At 57.5% G+C, this 16,871-nt stretch overlaps 1 protein-coding gene across 1 annotated transcript in view; it reads left to right on the top strand.

Annotated features, from left to right (window-relative positions):
- Positions 1-16,638, top strand: part of LOC123351148 (trichohyalin-like) — a 58,793-nt gene extending 42,155 nt beyond the window's left edge. Inside the window, exons 18-27 of the mRNA XM_044990353.1 lie at positions 487-588; positions 1,544-1,717; positions 4,567-4,698; positions 5,693-5,913; positions 7,358-7,496; positions 8,462-8,545; positions 9,755-9,957; positions 12,477-12,555; positions 13,667-13,864; positions 14,335-16,638. Of these exons, the coding sequence (XP_044846288.1) occupies positions 487-588; positions 1,544-1,717; positions 4,567-4,698; positions 5,693-5,913; positions 7,358-7,496; positions 8,462-8,545; positions 9,755-9,957; positions 12,477-12,555; positions 13,667-13,864; positions 14,335-14,394 (1,392 nt within the window). The 3' untranslated portion in view covers positions 14,395-16,638. The remainder of the gene's footprint in view (positions 1-486; positions 589-1,543; positions 1,718-4,566; positions 4,699-5,692; positions 5,914-7,357; positions 7,497-8,461; positions 8,546-9,754; positions 9,958-12,476; positions 12,556-13,666; positions 13,865-14,334) is intronic.
- Positions 16,639-16,871: the final 233 nt, after the last annotated feature.

The raw sequence follows: 16,871 nt of genomic DNA, 5'->3' as shown, positions 1-16,871 counted from the left end.
AGGGGCTGTGGGAACTGCTGCTCTGTGGTCGTCTTTTACAGGCCTGGGCAATGCTGCACCTGGATGTTGCCATGAAGCCCCCTGGGCGTGGCCGCAGTCAAGGCTTTCGAGAGTCAGGGGGTCTGGCTGAGTCATTGGCACAGCCCTGAGCAGTGAGGAGCTGCACTGACCCAGGGGAAGCTCCAGGGGGTGCTGTGACACAGCTCCCATGGGGCACAGCCCTGGGAGAGCCCGCAACACACTCTTCCCCACCTGAAGCCACTGCTGAGCCCCATGGCGTGAGGTGGGACAATGGTCCTGGCTCCTCTGGACCCCTCCCTTTAGTACTGGCCCCGAGTCCTAAACCCTGCAGAAGTGACCAGAATCCCTGGGTGTGGGAGGCACATGGAGGTAGAGACATGGGGGTAGAGACACGGAGAGCTGGACCTGGAGCAGAGGATCCAGCGGGCAGGAATTCAATGGGCTTCTCTTTACAATTCTGCCCAGGCCCGAGATGAAGAGATTCGGAGGCAGCGGGAGACCATGCAGCAACAGAAGGAGTCTACACAGCAGCTGGTCAGAGAGCTGAAGCAGGAAGCCAAGGAGATGGTACGGTCCATGAGGGAGCCTTGCAAAGGCGACTGACTGGCTTAGGGGGCCGGGGAGGCAGTGCGGAGCCTATTTCCTCTAGGGCACTGAATCTGTCCAGCCCCCAAAAGTTGTTACCGTGCAGCTGTAGTTCGGGAACTGTCTGAAGTGAGCTGGGGTTGGGTGTCCATGCTTCAGAAACTGCCATCATGGGTAGGCAGCTGATTAGGAACCTCCGCCTCACCGCTGGTGCTGGCTGGCACCTGGCCATCCGGCAGTCTCACCGGGAAGGCTGTGAGTTGGCTAGGGCACGCAAACGGCTGGAATCCCCTTCTCTGCCTAGCGGCGGTCTCTCCAGCTCAGGGTTGAGCCCCAGCCTCAGGGCTTGACTGTATATGGAGTTATTCTAGAATAGCTCCCTGAATAGCCATGTGTGGATGCTCCTATTCCAAAATCAGAGTGCCTTGTTTTGGTTGAGTTAAAATCATAGACTATCAGGGTTGGAAGGGACCTCAGGAGGTCATCTAGTCCAACCCCCTGCTCAAAGCAGGACCAATCCCCAACTAAATCATCCCAGCCAGGGCTTTGTCATCTCATGGTCACTGCTGCAAAGGTCACTGCAATTTTCCCCTGTTTGTAAGCAGCAGGTCAAGAGGAGCACGTGGAGTTGAATCCACTGGCATAAGCGCGTCCACACCTGGAGTTATTCAGGCTTTAAATTCACACCCTCCCTCAATCTGAATTCACTTTCAAGGTGCTGGGGAGGGAAGCCTGCACTGCTGCCCATGCTCTAGCTGTCCCTGCACTGGCATTTCCTGTGTCTCCATGGCTCACCGGTATTTCCTTGTGCCTCCTGCTGGGAACAGTGCTTCTCAGACCAGACGCTCCGAACACGATGGGGACCCCCGTGAGCAGCGAGCTCTGTTCTGCTTCCTTGTGGGGAGCTCACCGAGGTCCCTGCTGTGCGTGACCCTAGGTTCAGAGTGCTCTGCTTCAAGAGCAAAGGAAGTGGGAGGCTGAGAAGAGGGAAGTGCTCCAGGTGCAGTGTAGGACGCTGGAAGAGCAGAGCCAGAGAGCGCATGCGGAGGCCCTGGACAAAGAGAGGAGGACGGTGTCAGTTTTGCAGAATAAAACCCTGGAGTACCAGCAGGTGGGTGTCTCCATAAACCTTCATCCTCCCACGCAGAGACAGGCTGGCTACAGAAGTGAAGCCAGAGCTGCCAGGTTCTCTTCCCACTCAAGCCAATGACTTGCTGTGTAGCCAGGGGCGGCTCCAGGCCCCAGCACGCCAAGCGCGTGCTTGGGGCGGCATGCCGCGGGGGGCGCTCTGCCAGTTGCCGGGAGGGTGGCAGGTGGCTTCAGTGGACCTCCCGCAGACATGCCGGGTCCGCTGGTCCCACGGCTTCGGTGGAGCATCCGCAGGCACGTCTGCGGGAGGTCCACCGGAGCCGCGGGACCGGTGACCGGCAGAGCGCCCCCCGCAGCATGCCGCCGTGCTTGGGGCGGTGAAATGGCTAGAGCCGCCCCTGTGTGTAGCCTTGGGCACATCACTGCACCAGCCTTGCCTTCTGATCTCTTTTGCATGTCCACTTTCCTAGCATCTGAGCACCTCACCATTTTAGTGTAAACACCCCCCCGGGGCAGCGCTATCTTCTCCATTACACAGGGAGGTGAAGGGACTTGCCCAGGTCACACAGGAAGTCTGTGGAAGAGCAGGGATTCAAACCCATGTCTCACAGGTCCCAGGCTAGCACCTGAGCTGCTGGGCCATCCTTTCTGTGTGCTTGTTAATTGATTGTTAACTAACTCAGCTGTGGAGGTTTGTTCCAGGACAATTGTTTGATCCTGGTTGTGGTTCACTCTAGGGCTCAGCATTGCGTGAACCACCACCAGCACCAAACCTTCGTGAAGAGTCGCTAGTTGCCTTTACAGTCATGTGGGTTAACTCATGTTAATTTGCAATCAGTGTGTTACCACACAACCAGAAACCCTTGTCTAGACAGGGCCTTTGCCTCGGTTTTCCCAGCAGTAAAATAGGGATAATAATACTTCACCCACCTCTCGGAAGCGCTTGGAGATCTTCTGCTGGACGGTGCTGTCAGTGCGAAGTGCTATCATACGTTTACATGGAGAGCCAATGGTCTGGCTTGCTTCTAGTCCCACAGTGTGCTGTGCTTTAGCAAACCTGTGCAGAGCCACATTGAATGCAGAGGGTCTGAACCTCTCTTCCCATTTCTTTGCGACAGAGGCTCTGACTTCTAAGACACTTCGCAGAGCTAGGAAATTAAATGTTCCCCTGACTCTGCTGATCTGGCACAATCACCTTTTCCAGGGAGCTGCAAAGAGGTGCCATGGTTATGATTCTTTTTGAAGGAGCTTGTAGCATCAAAAAATGGCTGGGAAAATATTCTGCGATTTTCCAGTGGCTCCAGAGTGATGGGGAGGAACTGGCAGAGCTCATGGGTTCAGGATTACCACTGCTACTAATTGTGTGATGTATCCAGGGTACAATCCAGACTAGTGAGTAGCTGTGTCACCCCTGCCCTCTAACCTGGAGTGCCCTTTGCACTGCTTTGCTGCTGTAGCCTCCAGTCTGGCCTGCTCACAAACAGCCTCCAGCATGCAAGTCACTCCCAGCTACACCTTGGCTCTCACCAGCCTTGGTTATACTTCGGGGTGACCTCAACACACCCCCAGTCCTAGATTTCCCCCCAGAACATAGGTCCTGTACTGCCCAGTCCTCTCCTGGACAATACACATTCATAAAGACCGTATTTCTTTAATAGGAATAATAGGCACACTGGTTTAGATAAAACAATAAAACAACTTTATCAACTACAAAGAGGGAGATTTTAAGTGAGTACAAGTCATGAGGCATAAAAGTCAGAAATAGTTACAAGAAAAATAAAGATAAAATGCAACTGGTGCCTAATTTAACTATGTTAAATTCAAAGCAAAGTTTTCTCACCACATGCTCTCAAGAGTCTTACTGACCAAACTTCTTAGGCCAGGAGCCCTTCTTCTGTTTAATGGCTGCTTCCTGTGTCCCTTCTCGTGCAGTGAATCGGTGGACAGAGAGAGAGGGTGAAGGAGGGGTGCCTGGGAGTGTCTGCCCCTTCTTTTTATAGTCCTGTTCCCCCTTTGAGAAGCATTTCCAGCTGGGAGCATGGCAACAGGCAGGCTGTGTGGACGGGAACTCCATGCTGTTTCTTTGCTAAGACGTAGATTTTTTTTGCCTGCCCAAGAATGGCCACTTAGCAGCTTTATTTGCATCTGGCTGAGGACAGGTTGGGCTTTGTCCCTGAGGAACTGGTTTGGGCACTCCCCAATCGTCTCTGGAAAACATGCTTTTAGTCATGATATCAAATTACGTTTATAACTTCACAGATAACACTGCTACATGCATTTTGCCATGACATCACTGGTCAGCAAATTATGGGTTTTCAGATGGTACCTCACCAGGCATATTTTGTACAAAGCTGTTTAAAGTGTGGACCTGGGGGTATATTCTGTCACAATGCAGGATTACTACTGCTACTAATTAGGGTTTATATTTGTAAATCAGTTTATAAACATAAACGAACCCGCTTGCTCAGACCCTGCTGTGGAGGTCAGTAGGGAAGTATTGTCATTCCCATTTTACAGATGAGAAACTGAGGCCCGAGCAGGGAAGTTGTTTGCTCAGCACCAGACAGTGGTCAGAACCCAGCTTACCAGACCACACACCTCAGGAATCTGCGCTGAGCAAGGGCTGGTAGCTGATTTTTTGACGTCACTTTATTTCCCACGTACTGTGCTGTGTTTCAAGCTAAGCTGGCCCCCTGCGCTGTACGTGGAGTAGGCTATGAGTGGCAACCGGCTTGTGGCAAAGCCAGTGTGTTGTGATGGGGCTTCCCGCAGGACAGAGTGTATGCCAGCCTGAAAAGGGCTCACTGGGGAAAGGCAGAGGATGGGATGGCTGGAGTTACAGCAGGTTCCTCCCGGCTTGTGTTGTTGCAGAGAATTCAGGAGCTGGAGCTCCACGGCCGCTCGCTCCAGCAGGAGAAGCAGGAGGCGCTGGAAGAGCTGCGGACATTGCTGCAGGAGGAGAAGACGGAGGCACTAAGGAGACTGCGCGAGGAGCTGGAGCAGGTGGGGATGGCTGCCAGGCCAGCCCCCGATCACAGAGAGTGAGGAGTTTAGGGGCTCATGGACATGGAGGAGGATGAGACCTGACTCCCCTGCAGGAGGGAAGCCACTGGGTCATCCCTCCCCATCCCCCGATTGACCCAGCCTGCTTGAACATGAATCGTTCTGTCCTATCCCAGTGAGTCTGTGTCTTGAGTGTTGTGAATGGAGCTTCATCCCTGTCACAGAGGGTGGGGGAGTCAGGGCCCTGCACCCCCCACTTCCTGCGAGTCACCGTGACTGTCAGCCAGCCAGTAACACAGAAGGTTTATTAGACGACAGGAACACAGTCCCAAGCAGAGCTTGTAGATTCAGAAAACAGGACCCTTCACTCAGGTCCATCTCGGGGGGTAGGGAGCTCAGACCCTGGTTCTGGGCCTCCCTCCGTTTCCCCAGCCAGCTCCAAACTGAACTCCCCTCCAGCCCCTCCTCTGGCCTTTGTCTCTTTCCTGGGCCAGGAGGTCACCTGATCTCTTTGTTCTCCAACAACCTTCAGTTGGCACCTTGCAGGAGAGGGGCTCAGGCCATCAGGAGACAGGGTGTCGGCCATTCTCTGTGCAGCCAGGATCACACTGGCCCCTTAGGGCTCTGCAACAGTCACACACCCCTAGATACTTACGAAATGCATAGGGGAAACTGAGGCACCCACACAGCACTCAATGAAAACACTGAGAACATTCCCACTTCGTCACAATCCCCTACAAAGCAACTGGCTGTAATGGGTCCTCCCAGCAGGTAGAAACAAACTCACATTACCTGGCTGCATCTACATGTGGCGCACAGCTGGGAGCCTTGGGGCTGTAGCAGTCCAGATATTCTGCTGTGCTCGGAGCTGGGAGTCTTGCAATTGCAGCAATGCTGATGTGCTGCAGTGCTTGGAGCTGGGAGTCCTGGGAGAACAGAAATTTCCTTCCCAGTGCATTGTTGCTAAATCCTGTTTTTGTGTCCCTCACCCTAGGAGAGGGCTCGTGAGAGTGATCGGCTGAGAGTGAGGCTGCAGCAGCTGGAGGAGGAGCAGAGCCACTTGCGGGCTGAGCAGAACGAAATGTCCTCCCGGGAGCGGGAGGCGCAGTCCCAAGCTGAGCGGGCTGAGCGCTCCCTGGCCAGGGAGATTGGCTTGGCCTGCCAACGCCTCCAGGACCTGCTTCCCGAGAGAGGCAGGGGGCTGATGGCTCATGGGTGAGGCCCTTTGACCTCTTGAATGCGGCATGGTTTTTAATGCCTTTGGAGGCCCAAACCCTGCCATCTTGCCCAGCGCTGAGCAACGCAAGCAGGCTCGGCTGCATTTGTTCTGCTCCTCCTGGGAAATTCACCTTTGGGCAGAAGCCAGCCTAGGCTTCCGTGGTGCCTAGGCCTTAGGCTGGCCCTCTGCCCGGGGGGGTTTCACCCGCTGTGTCCTAAAGGTCCTTTCCTTAGGGCTGGATCCACGCCCCCTGCTGAGAACAGCTGGTGTTTCCACTGCCCCCCAAGGGTGGGGGGGATGGAAGCTTTCGTTGCCACCAGGCCTTCTGTAGGGGCATCCCCACCTGAAGCTGCAGTGGAGAGCATGCCCTGAACCAACTCACACCCCACCCACTGGCTGCCCCTTTCCCTGCTGGTGTCCGCTGCCTGTGGGCCCCCAGCTCTCCCCACAGCGGGATCACCACCATCACACTGTAACCTCATGGTTTCCTGGGGCTCCCGTGGTCCCCACTCCAAAGAGCTTGCAATCAGTTTGTGCTGGGTTTGTAGGGTGCTTAGCACGGCGAGGCTCTGCACCGTGGCTGGGGACCCTGGGTGTGACTGCAGGACCGATGATAACAGTCACCAGAGAGACAAGGAGGGACAGGTAGGAGCTTTTACTGGACCAACTTCTCTTGGTGAGTGAGTCACATTCATTACCTTTTGCTGGAGCATCGGGAAGTTGGTCCAGTGAAAGATCTCACCTCCCCCATCTTGTGTCTAATATCCTGGGACTGACACGGCTACAACTACTTGGCCTACGATAATCAGCTGAGGCCGCCGGATTCATGAGCCGCTGGGGGGCTTCCGGTAGGTCCACAAATTCCAGGGCTGGTGCCCACATCTTCCAATGGGATAAGCTGCTGAGCCATGAGTAGATGCCAGATGCCTACGTCCAGCCTGAGAGCTGGGAGGAGAACGTTGTTTGAATCTCTCTGTCTAGGGTGTCCATCCCTGTGGTATCTGGGCACTTCGCCATCTTCAGTATTTATCCTCACAACCTTCCTGTGTGCAAAGGCAGGGCTGCTCTCATTGCACAGAGGGAACTGAGCCAGGGACGCTGGCCAGGGTCACTCAGGAGGTCTGTGGCAGCACAGGGACTTCAATCCGGGTCTCCCCTAGGGACGTTAATCTGACAGCGCCATTCCCAAGCGGGCTCTGCCCAGCGTGAGCACAGCTGGGAGTGCTGTCGGCATAGCCCCTACTGGCACAGTGCTGGGCTCTGCTCCCCCGGACAGAGAGTTACGAGGCTGCAGCAGACGCCGAGTCCTTTAGCTCAGACCGTAGAAGCGCACGCTGTGAGATCCCAAGATGCCAGAGTCAGTCCCACACAGCTGATCCGTGGAGGCCCAGATGGGTTACATGGGTGTTCCCCTCCCAAACCGCTGCTTGTTTCCTGCAGGAGCCCATCTCCCCTCTCGGCCAGCCACGCACTCCAGCTCCTGCATGCAGTGACCGAGGAGACCCAGCGCTACCTCGGAGCCTTGCAGCAGGAGCTGGAAGCTCAGAACCGCACCGTGCTTCACTTCCAGGAGGAGAAGGTGATTCGAGAGAAGTGTGAGGGGAGAAATCATTTCATTTCCCACCGAGCCAAAAGCCATGGTGGGGCTTTCAAAGGGGCAGTTTGCTGACCTTGGTGGTTATGCTGGCCAAGACGAGGGGCCTCATGCTTCAGGGCAGAAGCTGCTAGCCATAGAGGCAGGAGCAGTGTTCCCCTCTCTGGGCAGTACATTGGGCCAGATGCATTGTGGGCTTTTCCTTTTCCGTTTGCTGATGCATCAGGAAGTGGCCACTGCCTGAGGCAGGCTGTGGATCTAGATGGCGCCCTGGCCTGACTCAAGGCTGATAGAGCCTGTCTCTCTCTTGTCTATTTATTCTGTAAGCTCCTCAGGGCAGGACTTGTCGCACTCTGTGTCTATGCGGCGCCCACCCAACAGGGCTGTGATCTCAGCTGGAGAGGGCTCTGCTGGAGTAATAGAAAGCCAGCCTGGGGTTACTGCAAGCCTGGGGCCACCAGCAGCTGCTGGCCTCGTGCCCTGGGCCCTGCCTCTCTGGCAAGCTGTGACTAGGTTCTGCGGAGGACCAGCTCCTTGGCACAGTGCAGTCGTGGGGGCAGCAGCGTCCCTGAAATCCAGACATGGAGGGCTCCATGGAGTTGAATATGCCACGCGCTTGGCACAGATCCCTGTGCCATATGGATTGCAACGGTCCATTTGTCCCCTCCCTACATGCTCAATGTGAAACAGATGAGATCTGGTGTCCGGTGTCACCGCAGAGACCAGCCCTTGAGCTGAAAGGCCCCCCAGTGCTTCTAGTGCTGAGCAGACAGCTGCCCACAGGAAAGGGAGAGGAGGGTGGACACAACCTGGCGGAGGAGAGAAGCCGTTAAGGTGCCTTTGTGGCCAACCCTAGCACCACCCCTGTGCTACACCAGTGTTTGGGCAGCGGGTGCCCATCAAGGGTGTGTGACTTCACCCTGACAGCAGCACGTCCCTTCTACCTGCAGGAGTGGGAGCTGAGGCGGCAGCGAGAGCAGCTTCACTTGGAGAGCAAGGAAGCCCTGGAGGCCCTGAAGGAGCAGCTGGTCCAAGTACGTCCCTCTGGGAGCCTGGCACGGCTCTGCCCTGGGGGCATTTCTCCCACTCCCCCGTCCCGTGAGGCTGGGCTGCACCCGGCACTCTTCAGCCTGGGCTCCCAGTGGAGCTCAGCAGGGATTGCGCCTGATGCTTCACACCACCAAGAGAGATGCTGAGACTGGGCCGGGTAGCAAAGCCGGCCATAGCCCAGCCTTCCGCTGCTGGAGACTGGGGCTGGATTCCCAGAGCCTGCTGTAGGGTGACCAGATGTTAAGGGGAAAATATCGGGACTGCCGCGGGGGGGGGACATTTTTTTTTTTTTTACACTCACCCGTCCGGGAGTTCAGTGGCAATTTGGCAGAGAGCCCTTCAGTCGCAGACGGTCTTCGGTGGTATTTCGGCCAAAAGACAGAAGCACCCGCTGCCGAAATACCACTGAAGACCATCCGCGACTGAAGGGCTCTCCGCCGAATTGCCGCCGAAGCCCAGGAAACAAAATATCAGGACAAATGGCATCCCGACCGTGCTCTGGGACAAACTCCTCAAAATCGGGACAGTCTGGTCACCCTATCCTGCTGTTTCCAGGGGAAAGGGTGTGGACACTAAGTGGTCTCCCCTCCAGACTCTCACCTCTGCCCCCAGGCAGCCACCTTCATCTCCCCACCCCGCCCCCCAGGATCTCTGCTGCAGCCCTCTGGGTTGCCTCTCCCACCCATAAGGACGTTCATTCTGGTGGTGACAGGGACATGCCATTCAGGCTGGGTCAGTGGAGGGAAGGTCTCTAGCACCTCCCCTAGTCATGGGCTGCCAGGATCCCAGCTTCCAGCCCGTGCACCATCCACCCGGCCACACTTCCCCCCAAGGATCGACGGCTTCTCCGATAAGACCGAGATGAGCCTGGGTCTGAATCGCCCTCCCCAGACCTTCAGATCTGGGTACAAGCACTGCAGCTAGGGTGACCAGATGGCAAGGGTGAAAAATCGGGGCAGGAGGTGGGGGGTAATTGGCACCTATATAAGACAAAAGCCCCAAATATCAGGACTGTCCCTATAAAATCGGGCCATCTGCTCACCCTAACTGCCGCAGCCTGTGTCTAGCTTCCTTCATGAGTGAGAGACATGATGAGTCCCCTACCGGTCAGTTCCTCTGGCCCAGGGCGGGTGGGGAGGACAACGGGCATGTGAGGCCTGGGACCAGCTGTGCTGACTGGCCTCGCCCTGCAGGAGCACCTCCAGGAGATGGCCAGCCTGCAGCGCAGCCAGCTGAAGGAGGCCGGGGACGGGGAGCAGCAGATGCTGCGCCAGCAGCTGCGGGAGAAGGACCATGAGCTGCGGGCCATCCAGAGGAGCATGGCCCACTGGAAAGACCAGACCACCTGCAAGCTGGCCCGCAAGTTTGAGGAGGAGCTGAATGCGGCGCTGGAGACGTGAGTGAATAGCTGGGGAGGGAGGGAAGAGAGATCCCACAGGCAGTGTTAGGGGCCCTCCCCCCGCCAGCAGCCAGGCCTCTGCTCCTCGTTGGGTTCTGAAGTGCAGGACTCTAGCCCACATCTCCAGCTTCCTCGAGCAAGCCCAGAAAGGGAGGGTGGCAGCGTGTCCCCAGGGGCCAGTGCTCTGGGTAAAGGGGCAGGAGATGTGAGAACTGCTCCCGAGTGACTCCCCCATGTCCCTTCCACAGCCAGAGTGACGCGCTGCAGGAAAAGTGGGGGGGGGCCTGGCAGGTGGCACGGACGTTTGTGCTGGGCCCAGCTCCCCTGTAAGGTGGGGAGAGTAACCTCACCCCCTTGGCATAGCGCCCTGGGGCTGGGCTGAGCGCTCGCAAATCAATCGGGGATGCAAGAGGGCATCAAAACTAGCCCCCCCGCCCCCCGAGGGCCGGCTCCAGGGGTTTTGCCGCCCCAAGCAGCCAAAAAAAAAAAAAAAAGCCGCGATTGCGATCGCGATCTGCGGCAATTTAGCGGGAGGCCCTTCCCTCCGAGCGGGAGCGAGGGCCCCTCCGCCAAATTGCCGCCGAATACCTGGACGTGCTGCTTCTCTCCGGAGTGGCTGCCCCAAGCACCCGCTTGCTAAGCTGGTGCCTGGAGCCGGCCCTGCCCCCTCTGCCCAGCTGGGCAATGGCTGGAGGCTGGCGCCAGACTGTGGAGAGCTCTGGGGGCTCACACTGTGGGTCTGGGACCCCTTAGGAGGGGTGAGGGGTTGGCCTGCCTGCCCCAGCTGGAACCCGTGGAGGGTTTAACCGTTGACGTCAGCAGGAGCTGAGTTAGGCCAAAGCTGAGCACTTCTAAAAATCCCTCCCTGGAGTAAGTCAGGGAGGAGACAAGTGGGTGGCTGGGGCCAGCTAGAGAGAGCAGTGCCCAGTGCCCAGACTGGAGACTGAGTGAGGCCCTTGCTCCCTGGGCACCGCTGGGTGTCGGAAACCCAGTGACAGCCGGGTGCTGCGCTGGAGCTGGCTGCTGGGGGTGGCTGAGGCAGCACAAGGCGCTGCGGGAGGTATTTCAGTCTCCGGTGCCCATTCCGGCCTACGCTGTCTGCTGACGTGCTGACAGTCCAGTGACGGGGACGCCTGCTCGTCGGGACCCCTCAGACTGGGCTGAGACCCCTCAAACTCGGTTCACCCCGCCTCTGAACAGCCCCCTGGTGGTAACAGGTTTTGGCCACTACCATCCTGGCCCAGGTTGACAGCAGTGACCACAAGGTCACCCAAGCCAGCTAGCCTCCCTCATTGCCACGTGGTCCTGGGATCTCACCCCTCCCCTGGAGCCCTCGAGCCGCTGGCTTTCCCTGGCGCCAGGCTGTTCAGTGAAACGGCTGCATCTTTCCCTGCAGCTGCAGTATGGAGTTTGTAAGGGAAAGGTGACCACTGGCATCGGCATGTGCAGAGCCCTGGGCGCAGGCCATGCGCCGAGCACCCCGGGGGGGCCCATTGTTGGCAGTTCCCGTAGAGCGGACTAATAACGACGTTACTAGCCTGGCTGGCAAATGGGATCCTGCTGCTATCGGCTCTGGTGGTGGATCCCTGTGTTTCACGGGGGATGAGCTGGGAGGCACCAGAGTCAATGGAAGGTTTGTCCCATTCTGGGCACTCAGCAGGGTTAACCCTTTGAGCCCTGGCTGGTTTCTGGGGGATGGTACCTGGAAGTGGCCAGGGCCTCCTGTCCTGTGCTCTAGGGCAGCTTTACGCCGGTGTCACTTGGTGGAACCCAGCAGGGGCTCAGCACGGGGTGGGTCGCAGCTGGGAGCTGAAGGGAGAGGGTGAGATTCCCGCCGCCCATTCTCCGTGCTGTCCCAAGTCCTCCCGGAGCCCCGCGTGACCCCTCCCCAGGCCCACTGTCCGCCGAGAGCAGCAACCAGGAGCTGGAACTGGAGGCTGCAGCCTTAGCTGTTCATCCACTGCCACTTGTCTTGACTGTTAAACCCGTGGCTGAGTTTGACCCTCGGGTAGGGCGACCAGACAGCACGTGTGAAAAATCGGGACAGTGGGTGGGGGTAATAGGAGCCTGTATGGGAAAAAGACCGAAAAAGTCGGGACTGTCCGTATAAAATAGAGACATCTGGTCACCCTGCCCTCGGGATGTGTGTGTGTGTGTGTGTGTGTGTGTGTGGCTGTTACTCTGGGGGATATCGTAGGCATGTTTGGGATGGGGAAGGGTCTGTGTGGGCCATTTGGGGCCCAGTACCAGAACCAGTGTGTGTGTGGGGGGGGGGGGGGGGTTCCATGCAGAGGGCTCTGGCCCTTGTGCCTATTCTGGAGAGAGCCTACACAGCTCTCCGCTGCCCTTCCCGAGTCTCAGCAGTGTCTCCCCCTCCGATCACCATTCACCCTACACTGCGTATATTGCAGTAGGACCCTGCCGTGGAGCGAGGGGAGTCTCCCCTCGAGGAGAGACTGGGCTGCCTTTCCTTCCCGTGCCCTCTGCCCATGAGGGAATGTGATCTCCCCCCACAGGCGCTTCTCCTGGGACAGACCCAGGAGCCTTCGCAGGAGTGTGGAGAGACTGGACGCAGAAATCGGGCGGCTTTCCACGGTAAAGGAGAAACACTCACCTCTGGCTACAGTGAGGACAGTGAAAGGGCCCCAGCTGGTTCAGGGAACCTCTCTGCTTGGGTCAGTCTCACTGGGAGGGCACACGGCAGCTCTTCCTCGGCTTCTAGGCATGGGCCGCTCCCAGCCATGTGCTGGGTCGAGATGCGTCTGTGGAGCAGGGGATTGTAATGGGCAAGGCAGGGAGAGGCTCAGGGAGATAATGGTCCAGGAGGCTAGAATCCAGCCCGGGTGCAGAGTAGTGTCAGTGTTAGTAGCTGATAGGTGCCATAAGCTGCAGGGCTATTCCAGTGGCCCTAATATCTCCCAGGCACCTTACGTGTCCTGCAGCCATGCCCCCTAACACTGTGCCCCTGGAGAACTCACGGGCCAAGCAGAGGCAGCCAGGGCTGGCATTTGGACATGGTGGCGGTGCTGCAGGAAGCTGCACTCCTCCCTCGGAGACAGCTCGAACCCAATCCCAGCTGCAGGAGGCCTGTGTGGCTGGAGGCGCTGTCTCTCGCATGAACTGACCCCTTATGTTCCATGAGGATCCCATGCCCCCCCCGTTGGTGTATCTGAGTCCTGAGCCCCAGTGTCCTGGCACTATCCAAGCTCAGGTAGTTCCAGTCTTCCCCTCCCCCGATGCCCCCTGCACGCTCAGTTGGACACAGTCTACTTCATCTCCTGGTAGTGTGGCCGTGTGCTGTTAACCGGTGCCCTGTTCCACCCCAGAGATGGCTGCATTTCAGGGTTCCCAAACCACTCCTGCCTTGTGGGAGTGTTATGCTGCTTAACTAATTAGGGTTTGTCAGACCCTACTGTGCATGCAGCCCTGGTATCGTGTGGCTCACCCAGATGTCTCTCAGCACAGTGGGGAAACTGAGGCTCACTGCGCTGACTTCTCTGTGGTCACCCAATAAGCCTGTGGCAGTCAGGATCAGAACCCAGATCTCCTGGCCTAGTTCCAGGCTCTGGCCCCCTGACCGTGCACCTCCCCAGTGGCCAGGTGGGAGCAGCCTTGGTGTCTCCGGTGTGCTGGGCCTGTGTGCCTCCAGCCGTGCTCAGCGTGGTCTGACCCCTGGCTAAAGTGTTCTCCTTTGTCTTGCCCACAGGACCGGAGCGAGCACACCCACCTCTGCCCCACCGCCTCCGCCCCACTCGGGCAGCACGGCTTTGTGTCCTCAAAGCTCCTGCGCCAGCTGCAGGGCCGCGTGAGGCAGCTGCGGGCAGAGAACGCCCTCTACCGGGGGGGCAGCCTGGAGGACCTCGCCGCCCTGCGGGCAGAGCCAGGCCAGACGGGCAGAGAAAAGGTAATGGGGCCAGCGTGCTCCCTGCAGCCTGGCCTGGGGACTAGCTGCGAGCTGCAGACTGTGACTGCCCCGTTCGGCTGCCCCGGCTCTGCAGCCATGACCTAGCAGTGCTGGGTTCAGCGGCCCAATCCTCAAAGGTATTGCGTTGCCTACTGCCCATTGAAAGCCATTTAGGTGCCTGAATACCTCTGAGGCCCTGGGCTGAGTGTCTCTAAGCTCCCCTTCCTGCCCTGTCACTGTGGCTTTCCTCAAACCCTCCCCCTGCCCCCGTGTCCTCGTCCCCACCCACTTCTTGATTGTCTCCCACACGCCCAACCAAATCGCTTTCCTCCTTCCCCCTCCCTCTATTGGGCTGCATCTGCCACGGGCTGGGAAACCCTCTCACCCAGCTGTGTCAAGCCGCACGGGTGGGAAGGAGATCAGTTGTTCGGAGCCCAGCTTGTGTGAATTTTCTCTTTTCCCTGTTCCAGAGGCGCCTGACAGCAGCTCTCTCTGGCCCACAGTTCCATGGGGCGAGCTGTAGGAAGTAGCGTGTGCGCTGCTGGGGAACACGAAGCTGAGCAGGTGGCAGAGTCGTCGTCTGTGGACAGGCAGTGGGTGGCAGAGGCCTGGCTATGGCAGGGGTGGAGTCACTCTCGACTTCGGGGGTATCCAGCGGCGCATTCGCTGCTCCCGGGAGTCAGGAAAGAAGCCGATCACATGAGCTTGAGAAGGACCCAGGACGCTCTCCGCTGAGCAGCTTGTGTGGAAGCGTCCCCGTCACGAACCCTTGGCTGCTGTTCATGCTCCTGGGCTCAGTTTCCGGCTTGGTGAAGCAAGGCCCTTGTTCCCTGCCGATCAGACCCCTTGCAGTCGGTGGGGGGAGACGGGAGTGATCGGTCGGGGGGGGATCTAGGGCTGGGGCCAGTCCAAAGAGCAAGTCCAGGCAAACACTGGAGCCCAAGTGGAAGAGTCTCCGGTCAAATATTCCAGACGCACATGCCTGCCCCTCACAAGAGGGCTGGGCTCAGCTCTGGCTGGTTGGGCAGCAGGAGCTGAAGCTGGCTCAGGATTCTGCAGCTTGTTTTTGTTGCTGGTTGCTGGCTGTCTGGGTCCCCCCACCCCACCTCCAAGTAGCAGCAGAGCCATCTTTGCAACTCCTCCGTGCGGTGCTTTGCCGGCTTGCAAAACGCAACTGGGGCAGGTCTGTGTCAGAGCAGCCTAGACGTCAGGGCTGAGGCCTGCAGCGGAGCCAGTCTCTGGGCAGGCTAATGAGCGCAGCTGGCCTACAGTAGGCTGCCTGATTGGCTGCAGCCCCTGATTGATGGGCAGCGGCAGCAGGCCGGCGGTTAAGCCCAGCAGCAGTGGCGTTTGGGAGTTGGTCAAAGCATTTGCCCACGGCTGTGATAGCTCCTGTACCTGCTTGTATCCAGTCCTACTTGTGCCTTGCCTCAGTCCAGGTAATCCAGCGCTGCCCCTCAGCTCTGAGTTCTAATGCCAGCTCTTCCCCAGGCTCCTATTCGTGGCTACTGACTCCTGTTCCAACCACTAGGCATGACTGCCCACCGCCCCATCTCTGAGCCTGGGCAGAGGGTGAGTTCCAGGGGCAGTCAGCCCTGTGAAATGGTCCCGATAAGTTTGCTCGCTCCACTGCAGCAGTCTTTGTAGATGTGCTGCTACAGTCTAGCTTCATTCCCTACACTGGCATATTGTGTTTAAATGCCGATGGGGATGCTAAAGTGGATGTTGATCAGTTTTTTTTGCTGCAGACTTTGGCCTCCTCAGGGAGAACGACATTTTTAGTGCACCCTGAAGACTAGCCGGCAGAGCACACCCTGTGCCTTGCAAGCCATGGGTAACCCACTAGTCCTAGCCCCGCCATATTGTGGCATTAAATACCGTACCAGCACAATCAAGCCATCTGTACCTCTTATTACATGCAGGGTGTTTCCAACTGCTGTCCACTCCAATGGACCAGTGTGGTGCAACCATGGCTGCAGATACTTTGTATATAAATACAATACGCACGCTCGGAGCACCTGGTTTTATATGTATGGGGGAGAGGGGGGTTGGGGGATGTTTTAAGAGAAGCGTGTCAAGCAGGCCCCTCAGGGCCGTGTTTGGAGCCAGGCTAAAACTGCAGTAGCAGGGTGATAGTGGGGGAAGAAACCATAAAACAAGGGGACCCACAAATACTGGAGCTGTGTGACACCTTTGGCCAGAATAAATGTTTTATCCCCCACAAAATGCCTCCGAGTTGCATCAGTTTCTAGTCACATCTAATAACATGCACAGTTCTGCAGGAGGCAAATTGACCTCATTGGTGTCAGACTGTAGGAGGTGACCAGGGAGACTTGTTCCAAAATAATCTGCTTGCAATAGCGTCAGCAGCAGAGAGACCCTACCAAGGGGCGGTAGGACTGGAGCAGAGCCGTTTTCCGTGATGCTAAGAGCTCCGGTCTAGATCCACAGAGGGACGCCTGAGATCCTCAACCCCCCTGCTCAGCTTCTACCTAATCCTGTAGTTGGCAAGTTTCCCCAGGCGCCTGTGTGTCTAGTGGTGCACGTGCCCAGAGCCGCCAATGGCCTGACACCGCTGCGCATTGGGATGCCCATGTTCCTTTGTGGAGCTAGTCCTCAGCACCCAACACGCACCTGCTGTGCGGAGCAATGCTGAAAATGCCAGGCTTAATCCCCGGAGACGGGTGTGGGGCCAGGAGGTTGGGAAGTTGGTCAGGAGAAAAGGATGTGAATGGGTCTGCGATAGGTGACAGAGCAAGAGGCTGCGGTGACTGTAGAGGGGTCAGCATAGTACATTGGTCACAGTCAGGATTTGAATTGGCCAGCTTTGTCCCATAGCTTGTACGGTGCCCTAAGAACTGCAATGGCTGCTTCCCCTGAATGGTCTGGCATAGCTGCCTGTAATCAGGATGTGCTCAAAGCCCCCTGTGCTGGTGGGGAAGGGACCTGCCCATTCCATGCTGAATGCTAATAAACAGAGAGAGCACATTGCATTTTCTGCTTTAAT

This window comes from Mauremys mutica, chromosome 16 (genome assembly GCF_020497125.1).
Source record: "Mauremys mutica isolate MM-2020 ecotype Southern chromosome 16, ASM2049712v1, whole genome shotgun sequence".
NCBI lineage: Eukaryota > Metazoa > Chordata > Testudines > Geoemydidae > Mauremys > Mauremys mutica.
The sequence above is the reverse complement of the archived record's forward strand: the minus strand, read 5'-3'. Positions and strand labels throughout refer to the sequence as shown.